The following is a 14818-nucleotide window of genomic DNA, read 5'->3' as shown; positions in this document are numbered from 1 at the left end:
CTTAGATTCGGTTATATTTATATATTTTGAAATGTCACGTGCTATCTGAATTGTTTGTTTTTTACAGAAATAAAAACATTTCCACTATTAATTGATGAAGAAACTTTCACCATAATGCAGGACATTAAGTGTTTAAAGATCAAAATTTCCAGGGGGATGGCCCCCCAGACCCCCGCTCATATATCTCAGCATTGAGGATATCTTTAAAACACTGTTTAAGGATCATTTCGTCTCATTCTTGTGGATGTTAATATCATGTATCTGGTGTCTAGTGAGCTGTGTGTCTCTTCACACCCCTAATCTGAGCCCCTCTGTCCCCACCACTTTTCACCACAAAGTCACGCTCTTGATTGGTACTATATAAATAAAATGTTAAGACAGTTAAGACCTTAAGATAAAACAGCAATATGTTACCTAGTATGTATGGTAACCTCTGGTGCCTTCACTAAAGCAGATATTAAGTTACATACATATATATTCTGTTATTATTAGCTGTGAAATTTGATATGGGTAAAAAAAAAAAAATAAATACAGTAGGCCTATATAGACACAGAGACACGGGGTCACGTGAGTTTAACAGCAGTCACACAAGGATTTTGAAACCAATACAAACGTCATCCACGGGATTTTTGCTGTCTGTGCCAGTGGTTTCCTTCTCACGACACACCAGGACCCAGACGGCTTAAACACATACTGGTTCCTAAGTACTGCCTGTGGGTGTGTGGGGTCCGGTGTTATGTGCTATGAGTAAGCATTCCCACCTCTGGTGCATTTCTGAATGCAGCAGGGCTCATATTCCAAACACTGTGAAACTAAATAGCCAAAGTATTTGCTTTAATAAAAGAAAAGAATGCGCCAGCAGAGAAACTAGACGCGCACAGTGTCCAGAGGGCAAAACTAATGCTGACTCTGGGAGTTTTAACGATGTTTGAAAAGTTTTAGATGGACATATGGCTCACACAGATAAGCCACTAGTCCTGATGGTGAGTGTGCATTGAGTGTCCCTGAGAGGCGATACATGCAACTTTCTCAAGCTGAGCAACACGATCAGTTGGGAGAACCCGTCTCACCTAACCCTCATCAAAGACAGCACCCGTACACACTGAGCAGGAAGAAATGCAGGCGATCACAACAAGAGATTTCGCACAAACAACTCGCGCAACACTGAGCTGACCTCATGATTTTTATGGTATCGTAGAAGTTGCAAGAGACACAGTGTGATTGCGAGGAGTTTAGTTTACACGACTGGTTTCAATTTTCGCAACGCAATGGCACACAAACTTCAATCTCTCTTCATCATGAAAAAAAAAAGTTCAGGCTAGGATGTTAAAAGCCTTGTAAAATACATATCTTCCAGCAGCGCGACACCAACTGTAAAGTAAAACCAGTGTTGATGAAGGAATGTTATATTTACCTTGCTGTGTTTCCTTAAAAAGCAAAACAAAAGGCAGTTATTTGGACATTCAATATGCAGCGTGACTCTTTCAATATGCAGCCTGACTTTTTTTCCCTTCCATGTTTAGTGTAGGTTCACCCCCGCCCTCCCCGTCGGTGCTTATTATTTAGAAACGCCCTGCGGCCTCTCCTCTGATTTATGGACGCGCCCCCTTCACAGTGCGTCTGCGCAGAACCACAGTACACTGAGAGGGAGGGCTCTGTTGTACACTATGCTTTCGTGTACAGTTGTCTTTAGAGCACGCCCTGCTTGATAAAGCAATTCCATTTATTTAGATTAAATTTATGTACATTGTAGGGAATTATTGTGGCATTAGATACATTGTTAACAATAAAACAACACGTGTTTCTATAATATTGTGCTTCTTGGTGGAAGTGAATGTGTCCAAACTTTTTTTAATGCTGGACTGTAATTTTGAACTTACTTTACTTTTTTTCTCCAACTACTTTAAACTTAATTTCAGTGAAAAGTTTTACTCTTACTACTCCACAACATTTATTTGAGTGATACAGCTTACAAATTAATATTTTATATTAATATTTTTAATTAATATTTTATATTAATTTGTTTGTATCAATGCCACCATCACCAAATTAAATATCATAGGCCTACTAGTCTTAAACGACTAACTAAACTAAAATACCTCTTTTACTTAAGGCAACGTTTGAATGCAGGACTTTTACCTACAATGGATTAATAGATTTTAGGTTGGATACCTACATTTATTATTTTATTTATATAGTGCCAAATTATGACAGACGTTATTGCACTTTCATGTAGGCTAGAGCAGGTCTAGGCCGTACTCTTTGTAAAAGTACTAATATTTACCAAGATCCAACAGTTGCCACCATGAGCAAACACTTGTTGGGAAAAACTCTCTTTAAACAGGCAAAAAACTTCTAGCAAAAAGTATGGTCTGAGTGGTTTAAGAGAGAGAGGGGAGGGGAGTAGCACAATGCAAGTTCAACGTAGAGATATAAAATGATAGTAATGGTCAGTGTTTTTGGACTTGGGGGGAACTGAGTATACAGGGCAGGGGCCGATAGAGTATGCGTATGTACAGGGCCCAGATTTTTGTGTGATGCCCCTTGTAATGGTAGTTGTCATAATAAAAATATCAATTTAAAAAATATAGTAATAATAATGATGATGGCAATAATGACATTAATAATAATTGTCGCAGGAACATGGGGGGAGCTGGCTTCACATTAATCATAGATCCAAAAACAGAAATCTAAAGGAAAATTTACAGGTTTTGTTTTGAGGTTTTTGAGCAACACTGGTTTTAAAATAGTCTATTATTTTGATGAAGTTCAATGTTTTGTATGTTGTACTCATTGTTTTTCAACTTATAAAGAAGTGTGATCAGGATGTCGAGCAAGATTCAAGGTGTCAACACTGACATCTACAGGCTGTAATTAGTGAATGCGTGTGTTCCCCCTTTCGGACTTCATGTCCCAGCAGGGAGTGCGGCAGTGTACACTTCCCGTCATGCTTTGCACTAGCCCTGTTCTGCGCCGCTCGCGTGGCTTCCGTTGCCGCTGTTGTTTCATTGAGAGAAACTCAACATGGCATCCGACGGACCACCGGGCACCGACTCCCTGCCGTCCGATTTAGGGACTGCTATTGCGGCGTTGAACACATGGACCCATCATGAGCTTCAGACCAAGCTGGCGGAGTTTGGGGCGCCCACGATGGGTAAGAAAAACCCGGGAAAGACGAAGAACCCCCTGGAAGAACGGCTGTGTTTAGCTAACGGTGGCTAGTGAGCTGCTAACGCTAGCTAGCAAAACGCAGCTCTTCCGTTGCAATAAGCTAAAGCTAGGCCTGTGGTGTGTTTATACTCTTTGAAATGCACATTCACTATCTACTTATGCAAACATTTTACCTTTTACAACGTGTTGAAAGCAGCAGCAACACGTATGTGGTTGTGTAGGTAAATAGGAAGGGTAACGTCAATGTGAGCACTTAGTCAGAGTTAACGTTAGCTAACATCTCTGGGAGTCAGCTCAGTGTTGACGAGCTTAACTAGTGTGACAAACGCAGCGAACATCCATAGGCTTGTAAGTGCGATGTTATATCATGACTGTTGTTAATAGAAGAATCTACATTTCTTCCTTGATTTAAGTTTTTCGTCTTTCTTCAGGTCCCAGAGAGGAGCTGATAGACAGAGTGAAGGGCTACATGATACAGGTAAATGTAACTATTCAGTGCATTTAGTTTTAACCATGTAATATCGATTTCCATGTATTCATTTTGGGTGTCTTGAGTGTTTGTACGTGTTAGCGTTGACATGTAGCTAGGAAAAAACATTTTCATGAGCGGACAGTCTGCTTCAAGTACAGTATTGTTGACCACATGACTAGATAGGGGAAAAGTTGTACCTTGCTCATCCATTCATCAAGCCAACCAATATCTTCCGCTTAACCGGGGTCGGGTCACAGTGGTAACAGGCTAAGTAGGGTATTCCAGGTGTCCCTCTTGCCAGCAACGTTTTCCAGTACCTTCTGGGGGATCTCAAGGTGTTCTCAGGCCAGATGCTGTGTTATACACCTATAATTGCTGCCTTGCTCGGGCATACTTCAAACTTCATTATGAAGAGAGGCTAGTGTCAACTCTCCAAACCTCTAACTTCCTAATGTAGTGAAATAAAAATGCACAACCAACATCTCAGATGCTGTTACAAAAAAATCTTTAGCACAAAGCACACTCACTCATTTATGTGTGTTTTTTTTCTTTGCAGACTGGGATCCTCTTCAGCAAACCTAGTGATGACAAATCAATGGTAAATGGAAAATGTGTGAAGCCTTTCATATGTTTTAATTGTATTTGGTTATACGTGGAAATATAGTTTGAGTGTGAGTACAATTTTGGCGTCTCGTGTCAGCATCTTAACTAAACATAATTGTATTTAAAGGCACTGGTATTTGACAAATAGCAAGATGTAGAATGAAAATATCTGGTAATCACACAGTTGCTGTTAAACAAAATTTCATTCACCAACAAAGACTGCTTTATTTCTCCCTCACTACATGATAAAATTGTTGTACTACACAACTTTACAGTAGTAGTAGATATTAGTGGCACACGAAGGAAACATTAAATTCATGTGATATGAATAAAAGAATGAAGCTTCACACACAGTCTTCATGTGAGATCACGTCACACCCTCATACCTCCCATTCTCCTCCCCTCTCCAGATTCCAGGTATGCCTCCCATGCCCCCTATGCCCATGCCACCCATGCCCCCTGGTATAGGCATGCTCCAGGCTATGAGCATGATGCCCGGGGGGCCCCCTCCGCCCGGCATTCACATGGGCATCGAGCCCCCAGGCTTGTCCCCTCAAAGCCTGTCGCAGGACGATCAGCTGAAGATGGCCCAGCAGAGAGCAGCCATGGTGCTGCAGCAGGAGGAGAGAGCCAAGCAGCAGGTGAGCGCGACTGGACCACAAGTTTACTTGGGAAGTAGACAAGTGTGATCCGCTCGTTGCATTTAGTTTTGTCTTTAAAACACAGCGCTGAGATGCCATCAACCTGTGAGATGGTAAGATTAAGAAAACCAAACCAAAGAACAGGTCCTTAAATCTTAATCTTTCCCTCAAGCAACAAACACAAATGATAGAAAACAAAATATCTGCTCTGGATAGACAGAAACCAAAGCAACAACACGTAAAAGTGGAGCTGCCAGCTAAATAGTTACTATAGAGCAACGCAACAAGAACTTTCTGCTTTTTTTAACTAAAATTGCAGGACTTGACAGAATATACTGTCGAGTTACTTTTAGTTTGACTGTTGCTCAGTCATTGTTTCTGTGTATCACAGGGTGAGTCCCGTGGCATGGATGAACATGATCTTCTGGAGCAGCAGAAGAGGGTGAGAGCATGAAGATAGTCCACCCATTAAATATTTAGTCATTTAGCTATAACCGAATCATTGGTTAAAAAAAATGTGACAAACAATCTTAGGAAACGTTCTTGTTGTGTGTACGTATGTGTCACTAAAATCAAAGGGTTTATGTACATTTCCAAACTACTTAAAAGTTTGAAAATAATCCCTTCATAACACTTAGGGCATCCTTTTCTACCCCCCGTCGTGTTCTCTTCCTTTCTTCTTCTTACACCTTTGATTCTATGCCTCTTCTTCAACTATGTCTTTAATTCCCATCTCCTTCCTTCTGTATTTCAGGCTGCAGTGCTGCTGGAACAGGAGCGTCAGCAGGAGATGGTTAAGATGGGGGGGGCCAGAGCCATGCCCCCAGCAATGAGAGGTATGTTGTTGATGGAGTGATTATGTTCTGATTCCTGCTGCACATTACCTCACCCATAATATGTTTCTATCACAATAACATTCTTCAGTTAAAAAAAAAAAAAAAAACAGGGCGATATTTCCAGAAATAGATCAGTGCAAAAAAGACTGGTTTCATCTGTACTCCAGGGGAGGGCTTGAGGTCTTGGAGCTGACTTTTTGTAACACACTCCTAAAATATCAAACTTTCACCTGAGAAGGTCTTGTTTTTGCAGGTTTGGATCCTCGCGGGCCGCTGCCTCCTGGTGTGAGCATGTTGCCGACCCAGAAACAGAGAGTGCCGCCTCCTCCGGGAGAAGATAACAGAGAGGTAAGAAGACAGTTTTGCAGCAGCTCCCTTCACAGCAGAGTGAATAGACACGTGTGTATTTTTATAAAAATAACAGTACTGATGATTAGTTTTGGACGTAACGTAAAGTGTTTCTGACTAACTGGGACAACATTTTCTGAAAATGGTCCAGTATTGAGCGAGTGTGCTGCAGTCAGCAGCAGCGAAACTGGGCGGCAAAGTATTCCACTAAAGTGCTTGTTTTCCCCACAGATGTGCTTGTTATTACAAGTATCCCTACAAAGATAGACCTTTTTTAAAAAATAACATCCCTTTTCTTTATCTTGAAACGGTCACTATATCACTCTCATCAAAGCCACTAGCCTCCTTTCGGTAAAAACGGTAATTTTACCTCACAGAACACAGGAGTTGCTCGTCTACTGCAGCCTCGGTCAGGTAGTTTGTTTGTGTTATTGTGTGGTTTACCAGTTAATATACCAGTTACCCTTTAAGCCTCCTAAAATGCATTATGTATTCAGACACAGTTTAGTTTAGGACCGGCCAGGTGTCTTGCTCTAAAAGGCTGGTCTTCTGTGTCTGCACATGTACACACATTATGCACCTAACTGAAGTTGAGACAGTGATTAGGTGTTAGTTTTAAAATATAATAAAAACTGTCTTATAGTTGTGTGAACTGGGGATTGTTTTTCATTGTTTTCTTTTTCAGATTTCTTATTGATTGACAGCTGGATACTACCTTGTGCTACACTCAGTCACAAATTTGTTTTTTTCTTCTGTTGCAGGCCTGGCAGAACGAGGAGGTGAGTGTTAGTGGGCCCAAGATCCCTCAAGCTCTGGAGAAGATCCTCCAGCTGAAGGAGATCCGACAGGAGCAGCTCACTGACCCTGCAGGTCAGTACCGCTGCATCTTTTCTGTTCTGAAAAAATACTAATTACTAAGGAATATTGGGCACTGGGAAGCATTTGGGATGTGGTAGCATTTGGAGGTTTATAATCTGATCAGTCTGTTTCCAATTATCTTCTCTTCCTTCCAAAAGAAGAAGACGATGATGAGGGAGCAGAGATGGACAAGACCAACTCCTCTGCACACGTCATGTCTGAGACAGAAGACGATGACAGCCAGATATCTAAGAAAGACGTAAGTCTCTGTTAATGCCATGCAGCTGGAAGACAAAGCACCACAGCTCTGCACACGATGTTTGATATTTCTGTTGTAGCTGTAGCACTCCTCTCATTGTATTATGGTAATTCAGAGGCACATTCACTGATTTAGAACTTGTGGGCAAAAAATAATCTTGGATATTTGAGTCATATGTCATTCATTAACGAGGGCATATGTGTTGCTTTTGTGAAAACTGGCACAGTCCTCTTTGTGTACTTTTATTTGCATGGCAAAATAAGCCCCTGTGATTTTTACCCGCCAAGATAAACAAGTGCATAACATGAAGTAATGCAAGGGACATTTCACATCTGTGTTTCCTCTACCATTGTTTGGGGGGCGCTAGCAAGAGCTAACAAACTCACAGAAGTGAAAACACATCGGAGATGCAAGACGCAAGATCGTTGTAGATTTTGTGGCTGTTTGAGCGGAGTCAGATAATCCATTTTTAAAAATTCAAAACATAACTTTAACTGGTCAAGCTTTGTTTACTAGAATGTGCGCTGCCCATGTCAGACCGACTTATTACTGTGTGTTCAGCAGCATATGGAGGCAGTCCAGTGATAACCTATTTGATAGAGGACAATTCACAATACTTGTAGTGCAATGATGCGTCCATTTCCCCTACGAAATAGTATTATAATAGCTGAAATTTTATTCCCCACCACATGAGAATTGGGAATCTACCAACTGAAAAAATCCTAGGGGAAACACTGCACAAATATATTTTGGATAAGTATTTAATAGTTTCTCGAATTCACGAACCAACCTTCCCTTCAGAAAAACCGCAGGCGCAGAAATCGCAAAAAGAAGAGCAAGCAGAAGCGAGCCCAGGAGAAAAAGGAGCAGGTGGAGCAGAAGAAGAAGGAGGAGGAGGGGGGCAGCGACAAAGAGAAGGACAAGGACAAAGAGAAACAGAAGGAGTCAGAGGTGGAGATCGAGTACATCACAGAAGAGCCAGAGATCTACGACCCCAACTACATCTTCTTCAAGAGGATCTTTGAGGCATTCAAGGTGACTACAGAGCCCCGTTTCTTCTATTTCTCTTTCGCTGTGATGACAAGCGAGGATTATTTGTGTTGCTTTCAGGTGTATTATGGCATTTGCTTTTGTTTTGCTATAATGCAGCCATTTCCTTCTCTTTCCTAGCTGACTGACGATGTGAAGAAGGAGAAGGAGAAGGAGCCCGAGAAGGCAGAGAAGCAGGAGACAGCCGTGCTGCGGAAAAAGGGATTTGAGGACGAGAGGAAAGACAGCGACGACAGTGACGAGGTTTGAATCCTTCCATTTGTTCGGAAAACAGAACAGAAAGAACAAAATCCTGTTGGTTTACATGGAAAACTTTTGAAATGTTTTTTTCACGTACAGGAAATCCGACCAGATGTGCCTAAACTCTCTAAGAAGAAGCTGAGGAGGATGAACAGGCTGACTGTGGCTGAACTCAAACAGGTAAATTAAGACTTAATGTTCATGATTACAGAAGAGTTTCAGTACTATCAGTAACCTTTAATCTCTTCCTGCCTCTTTGCTGCAGCTGGTGGCTCGTCCGGATGTGGTAGAGATGCACGATGTGACGGCCCAGGAGCCCAAGCTGCTGGTCCACCTAAAGGCTACCAGGAACACGGTGCCGGTGCCCCGCCACTGGTGCTTCAAAAGAAAGTATCTACAGGGCAAGAGAGGTATAGAGAAGCCTCCGTTTGAGCTGCCCGAGTTCATCAAGAAAACTGGTATCCAGGAGATGAGGGAGGCCCTGCAGGAGAAGGTGCGTTACCAGAGATGTTTGCTCATTTTCCAGCTGCTCCTTCGAAATTTTCTGTTCTGTTAAGAAGAACAAGCAGTGGAACGCCGACGTAGCTTCTTCATTTTCTGGTTTTGTTTTTCATTTAACGTTTCCAGGAGGACGCCAAAACCATGAAAACCAAAATGAGAGAGAAGGTTCGTCCCAAGATGGGAAAGATCGACATCGACTACCAGAAGCTCCACGACGCCTTCTTCAAATGGCAGATCAAACCCAAACTCACCATCCACGGAGACCTTTACTACGAGGTTGGTCCATCCTTGAGGATTTCTTTTAACTTGCAGTGCAATCTTCTTCATATTCTGTGGGATCCAGTGGTTGAATTTTAAAGGCTGATTTTCTTTTTTGTTTTTGTGCCATGGCGATCAGCCCCGGCTGGATAGCCAGCGTTGCAAGCTGTTTTTAAAAGGCCAACCAAGCGACCCGCTGTGTGTTTTTGTGTCTCTGCAGGGGAAAGAGTTTGAAACCCGTCTGAAAGAGAAGAAGCCTGGAGATCTGTCAGATGAGCTGCGTATCGCACTGGGCATGCCAGTTGGACCCGTAAGATTAACATACAGATAAAAACTATACAACTACCACAGAAAAGGAAAAAGTCAAGTTTACAGAGCAGTGAAATTAAATAAATTTCTCTTGAAAAATACACAAATACGGCCATACATTGTATATCTTGAGTTAGTAGTTTCACATTGCCAAAAATATGTCACCTGCCTTGGGCAACATATCTGTGCCTGTCTGCTGGAGTCTCTGTCTTATTGTTTTGTTGTCCCTGTTGTTCTGTCACTTTCCCTATTATCGTGATGCATCGCTCGCCCTGTTACTGCTGTTAAATGCATGAATGTTCAGGCTGTGAAAACAAATCTCGTGACAACACTTGTTTATTCAGAAACACCGACACAGTAACAAGGACAGGAAAACAACCGCTGAGATAATGACTGTTATATATATATATATATATGCACCCGGGCAGCTTTTTCTCAAATCTTCACAGGCAACAACAGTTAACAAGGACAAATGAATCTTGAACATATTTTAGCTCAAATAAACCCTCAGAGAGTTTACCCAGTATTCCACCAATGATCCAGAATAGTTTTGGCTTTGCCAAAGTTTGAAGGACCGCACTCTCTACTGCTTTAGAACATCTAGTGAGAAAATGTTGACATTGTCACCTCTTCTTCCTCAGAACGCCCACAAGGTGCCTCCTCCGTGGCTGATAGCCATGCAGAGGTACGGCCCCCCTCCCTCCTACCCCAATCTCAAGATCCCCGGGCTCAACTCCCCCATCCCAGATGTAAGTCAACTTCTCAAACTGCAGAACTTGTTTTTATTTACAAGTTTAATAATTATCCAATTTATCAATCGTTTTCCATTGGCTTCATGTTTACAGTGTGGCCCCTTGTTCAAAACACCAAAGATGATCTGTATTTCAGCATGTTTAATGTTTCTTTGGTCTCTTCAACCTCTTGTTCCTCCGCCTTGTAGAACTGTACGTTTGGTTATCACGCCGGAGGCTGGGGGAAGCCGCCAGTAGATGAAATGGGCAAACCTCTTTACGGTGACGTGTTTGGGACCAATGCTGCAGACTTCCAGGTCAGGACCACACAGACTCTCACACCCATGACTACAGGGTTCTTTGCAGAAACTGTAAAAGGTTTTGAATTGTGTACAGTACATTATAACATTACAACCACCATCCTTTGTCTGAGTGTCTAAACTACTAAAAAAAATTAACAATGCAGTAAATTCTCAAAATGAATATAATGAAACGATGAAAATGAGAAAGCAAAAGAAGAAAAATTTTAATGCCATAGTACATTGGACTTTGTTTTCTCGCAGTGTTAACAGTTCAGCTCTAAATGAAACGTTACGAGTGTTTACATCTTCACCGTGTACTAGCAATGCAACGATTATAGATTTTGTTGGTACAATTATTGTCAGGAATAATTACGGTTTCACAATTATTACAATTATTATGCATTAATTAATTTAACACTGGAAATTATTTAAGTTCATTTTATAATGTAATTGCATTAACAATTATACGCCTATTATATTTAAGTATTATTGTTAATATAAAACTAATATAAATTTTTTTTATCCCCCAGGGGAAATTGATATTAAGGAGCGGAATAAAATGAACTGTTATTGTCATCTACTCTCATCCATCAAAATGAAATTGAGACCTCTCTCATGCAGTGTTGTTAATAACTGAAATGCAGCTAATTGGTAGAGTCCTGGAAGTTTATAAGCTCCTGGTGTTAGTGTTTTACATCTGGCAACATTTTCTCAACACAGACAGGAGGAGGCAATAGGATGTAAAGTTAAATGTTCAGAGAGGACTACGTTCTATCATCCATAACGGCCCTTCCAGAAAAGAAGCGATTTGCACTAAGCAAGTTCGACTACCGTGCGTGCGTGCGTGCGTGCGTGCGTGCGTGCTCGCCAAGCGATGCGGCACCAAACCATGGCACAAGCTACTGAAAATAATGGGTTTCATAGCACAACGGTGGGTCTGAATGGTTGCACCTGGTTTGTTTGTTTACGTTGCACTGAAAGCCCAACTCTCACCACTGCGGCTGTAAGTGATACTTACAGTTTATATTTAATTCCCTACCAACTTGCCACTTTATTTAACTCAATTATTATGTATACATTGCATGTACTACATCATATTTGATGTAGATATTTGCTCCTTTAGCAGCAACAGGTTTCAACCCTGCTCGGTAAATGTAAATGCTCCGTACTTGTATAGCGCCTTTCTATGCTCGGTCTTGGTGTACTCGAAATGCTCCCACAATGCCGACTTCTGCCGTTTCTTTGGTGGAAATAAAGCTTCACAGTTTGGTCCTTCTGCCAGAGTTAACCAGTGTTCAGTAGTAGCCTCCATGTCTCTGATAAGCACGGCACTTTAAACTGGTGCACCGCTCGCGTAACTTTGTTTTCGTTTTGTGCAACAGAAACACTTGGAGTAGCGGAGCCTTTATGATTAATTAACCGTGACGCTTTAAAGCGCGGTTAACAGTGAAATCCGGTAATCGCTGCATTCCTGCCGTGTACATCATACATTTAGTTCAGATTGTCATCAAAGGTCTTTGTTTATGATCAGGCCAAAGCGGAGGAGGAGGAGGTGGATCACACGCCGTGGGGAGAACTGGAGCCTTCAGACGAGGAGTCATCCGAGGAAGAGGAGGAGGAGGAGAGCGACGAGGAGAAACCAGACGAAACTGGATTCTTCACACCAGCAGACAGGTACTAGGCATGCAGATTATGGTCAATGCATTAATCAAGAAGTCACAAAGTCAAGGTTTTCTAATTGGGCCAGTAACAACGCATTCTTTGCAACGAGCCATCTTTAAATAGATTCGTATCAATGCAGAGACGCGCAGACCAATTACATTACCATAATTGCCATGTAATTATAAAATCAACTTTCAGATGAAAGCGCCGGTTCTGATTAGAATTTTAAGCAGGTACAGTTGATGAGGCGTTCGGCTGCTCCGTGATCCGTGTGCCTGTCCTTGTCCATCTGTGTGGGTTGTGTATACACAGATGAGTGAGGCCCTTTCTGCTTCTATGTTTAAATGACATAATATTCATACATGCCCACAAAGATACATTCATGGTGACGGACACGCATCGATGCACTCGTCACATTCTGGATGTCATGTTGTGTGTTTCAGTGGGCTGATCACCCCCGGAGGCTTCTCATCAGTACCTGCCGGCATGGAGACCCCAGAGCTGATTGAGCTGAGGAAGAAGAAGATCGAGGAGGCTATGGATGGGTGAGTGTCGCAGAAAGGCTGCTGTTTTTAATTTTTCCATTAACTCCTGTAGTAGTGCTCCTGCTGTTACGTTGCAGCACACGCCAGAAACAAAGGGAGCATTTTCAGCTAATGGATTTAATGACAGAGCTTAGAATATGATAAAAAGAAACATTTATACAACGTTTACATGATAAAATATAGTTTATATGGCGTAAGTTATCATAAAACTACCTTTTTACTGCTCGAAATGATGTGGGAATAAAAAGCCTTTACTCTCATCTTTACAGTCATCTTAGCTGTTAATGGATCAAAGGCCTGGATATTTTAAAGTAGAAACCTTGTTCACTGTAACTTAATAGCTAATGTCAAAGCTGTACCTCCAGCCATATTAGTCTGTAACCACCAATCATCCTGTTCTAAACTTTGTTGTTTTGAATAGATAGAGTAATGACTAATAAGCTAAGATACGGTTGTTTTCTTGGTTGGTTGTCCTCATAGAAATGAGACGCCACAGCTGTTCACGGTGCTCCCAGAGAGAAGGACTGGCCCCGTAGGAGCGGCCATGATGGCCTCAACACACATCTATGACGTGTCAGGGGTAAGGCGACTCTGTGAGCTTGAGATGAGAGATGTTTGTGCGTGTATATATGTCCAAATTAAATTTACAAAATGCTGCTGTATTCTGTCTGTAGCCATGCCATAAAGCGCTTCCTCTTTGGTTTCCCCTCTGTGCGGTCTCCAGGCTATGGCAGGTCGTAAGGCGGGCGGAGGGCAGGAGTCCCAGGGCGTAGAGGTGGCCCTGGCTCCGGAGGAGTTGGAGCTGGACCCCATGGCCATGACGCAGAAGTACGAGGAGCACGTCAGAGAGCAGCAGGCCCAGGTGGAGAAAGAGGATTTCAGCGACATGGTGGCTGAACACGCTGCCAAACAGAAGGTACAGAGACACAGAATCGATGTCATTATTGAAGTTACAGTCCTCCATAGAAATAAATGTACTTGTTTTCTGTTCTTAATTTCCTGATAAAACCCTAAAGACAGCAATGCAACCAGCCAAACAGGAGTTTTAAAACCACTGAAATGTGTGATCGTTCTAGATAGTAGTAGTTAAAATTTTGTTGTCTTAAAAAGCTACTAAACCTCATGTAGGGTGAACTTTATGCTTCTATCACTTAATGTATTTTCCCTTTATTAACTTTTACAATCTTAAGTTGCACCAGACAACTTGGTTATAAAAATACAACAGATTTTCCTTTCCTCAATAACAGATGACGAGCTGCATCATTAACATTCATATTTAAGACCCACATGGTAAACTTATGTAGGAAGAAAGCATGACTCAGCAAGTGTTTTATTTATAAACTAAAAGAAAGTGGGAGGCTGTCATTGCGGTGTGGTTTCCAGTCTTATTAGTTTTTTCTTTGAAGCAACATTTGAATATTAAAAGCCTCTTCTTTTCTTTTTTTTTTCTCCCCCGCATCATCTCTGCTCGCTTGTCACCGTACAGCAAAAAAAGAGGAAGGCCCAGCCGCAGGACACCCGAGGCGGTGCCAAGAAATACAAAGAGTTCAAGTTCTAGAGCAGAAACACCGAGACGAAGCGCTGCGAGAGAATGAGTCACAACAGGAAATGGAAGAGGAAGAGCAATACTCATATTTTAACTTCGGAGGATGCACACTGCAACACCAGTCATCTGTTAGATCAGTAGCAGTACACACGTTTTTGTTCCTTTTTTACAACTATAAATAGACAATACTTTCGTGACGCATGTCATGTAATGCGTGTCCCGTGAGAATGGTGACCTGTTTGACTCAACATTTTATGTCTTGGTTATTTTTGTCTCGGTAACCATGTCTTTTTTTCTTTTTTTGTAAATAAATGAAGTGATGACAAGAATTCAAAACTGTACTGCCCTGAGTTTCCATTTCCTGTGGTTGCATTTCATCACTTTGTGTGGGTACCTGCTGTAAGTTTTCACTTAGCATTAGATAGTTTGAGACCGCTGATCCAGTCAAAGCAGCATGACTATAGGGTAGGGCTGAAAAGTTTAGAT

General features: G+C 41.8%; 2 protein-coding genes across 7 annotated transcripts in view; one reads left to right on the top strand and one right to left on the bottom strand.

Moving 5' to 3' along the window:
• Positions 1 to 1547, bottom strand: part of capn1 (calpain 1) — a 29829-nt gene extending 28282 nt beyond the window's left edge. For both annotated transcript variants that reach the window (XM_046063862.1, XM_046063861.1), the window contains exon 1: positions 1415 to 1547. The gene's annotated coding sequence lies outside the window, so the exon portion shown is untranslated. The remainder of the gene's footprint in view (positions 1 to 1414) is intronic.
• A 1420-nt stretch (positions 1548 to 2967) lies between these two features.
• sf3b2 (splicing factor 3b, subunit 2) lies at positions 2968 to 14673 on the top strand. 5 transcript variants are annotated; one of them, XM_046063830.1, is made up of 22 exons: positions 2968 to 3154; positions 3603 to 3649; positions 4200 to 4241; positions 4657 to 4887; positions 5279 to 5329; positions 5642 to 5723; positions 5962 to 6071; positions 6833 to 6941; positions 7091 to 7188; positions 7990 to 8223; positions 8359 to 8481; positions 8578 to 8658; positions 8744 to 8971; positions 9106 to 9255; positions 9458 to 9547; positions 10188 to 10295; positions 10487 to 10594; positions 12111 to 12253; positions 12685 to 12786; positions 13267 to 13366; positions 13511 to 13702; positions 14273 to 14673. In XM_046063830.1, exons 1-22 carry the CDS (start codon positions 3025 to 3027, stop codon positions 14342 to 14344), a joined length of 2631 nt encoding a protein of 876 aa, XP_045919786.1. In that variant the 5' UTR covers positions 2968 to 3024; the 3' UTR covers positions 14345 to 14673. The 5 variants fall into 5 exon arrangements, with proteins under 5 accessions (XP_045919786.1, XP_045919785.1, XP_045919787.1 ...); XM_046063829.1 differs by having other exon boundaries at positions 7088 to 7188; XM_046063831.1 differs by having other exon boundaries at positions 2969 to 3154; positions 5977 to 6071; positions 7088 to 7188.
• The last annotated feature ends 145 nt before the right edge of the window (positions 14674 to 14818 follow it).

This window comes from Micropterus dolomieu, linkage group LG12 (assembly GCF_021292245.1).
Source record: "Micropterus dolomieu isolate WLL.071019.BEF.003 ecotype Adirondacks linkage group LG12, ASM2129224v1, whole genome shotgun sequence".
NCBI lineage: Eukaryota > Metazoa > Chordata > Actinopteri > Centrarchiformes > Centrarchidae > Micropterus > Micropterus dolomieu.
The sequence above is the reverse complement of the archived record's forward strand: the minus strand, read 5'-3'. Positions and strand labels throughout refer to the sequence as shown.

Coding starts and splice junctions, on each gene's coding strand:
- sf3b2 (XM_046063829.1), top strand. CDS start 3,025: ATGGCATCCGACGGACCACCGGGCACCGACTCCCTGCCGTCCGATTTA. Junction 4,888..5,278: donor AGGAGAGAGCCAAGCAGCAG/GTGAGCGCGACT, acceptor TGTGTATCACAG/GGTGAGTCCCGTGGCATGGA. Junction 8,224..8,358: donor GGATCTTTGAGGCATTCAAG/GTGACTACAGAG, acceptor TCTCTTTCCTAG/CTGACTGACGATGTGAAGAA.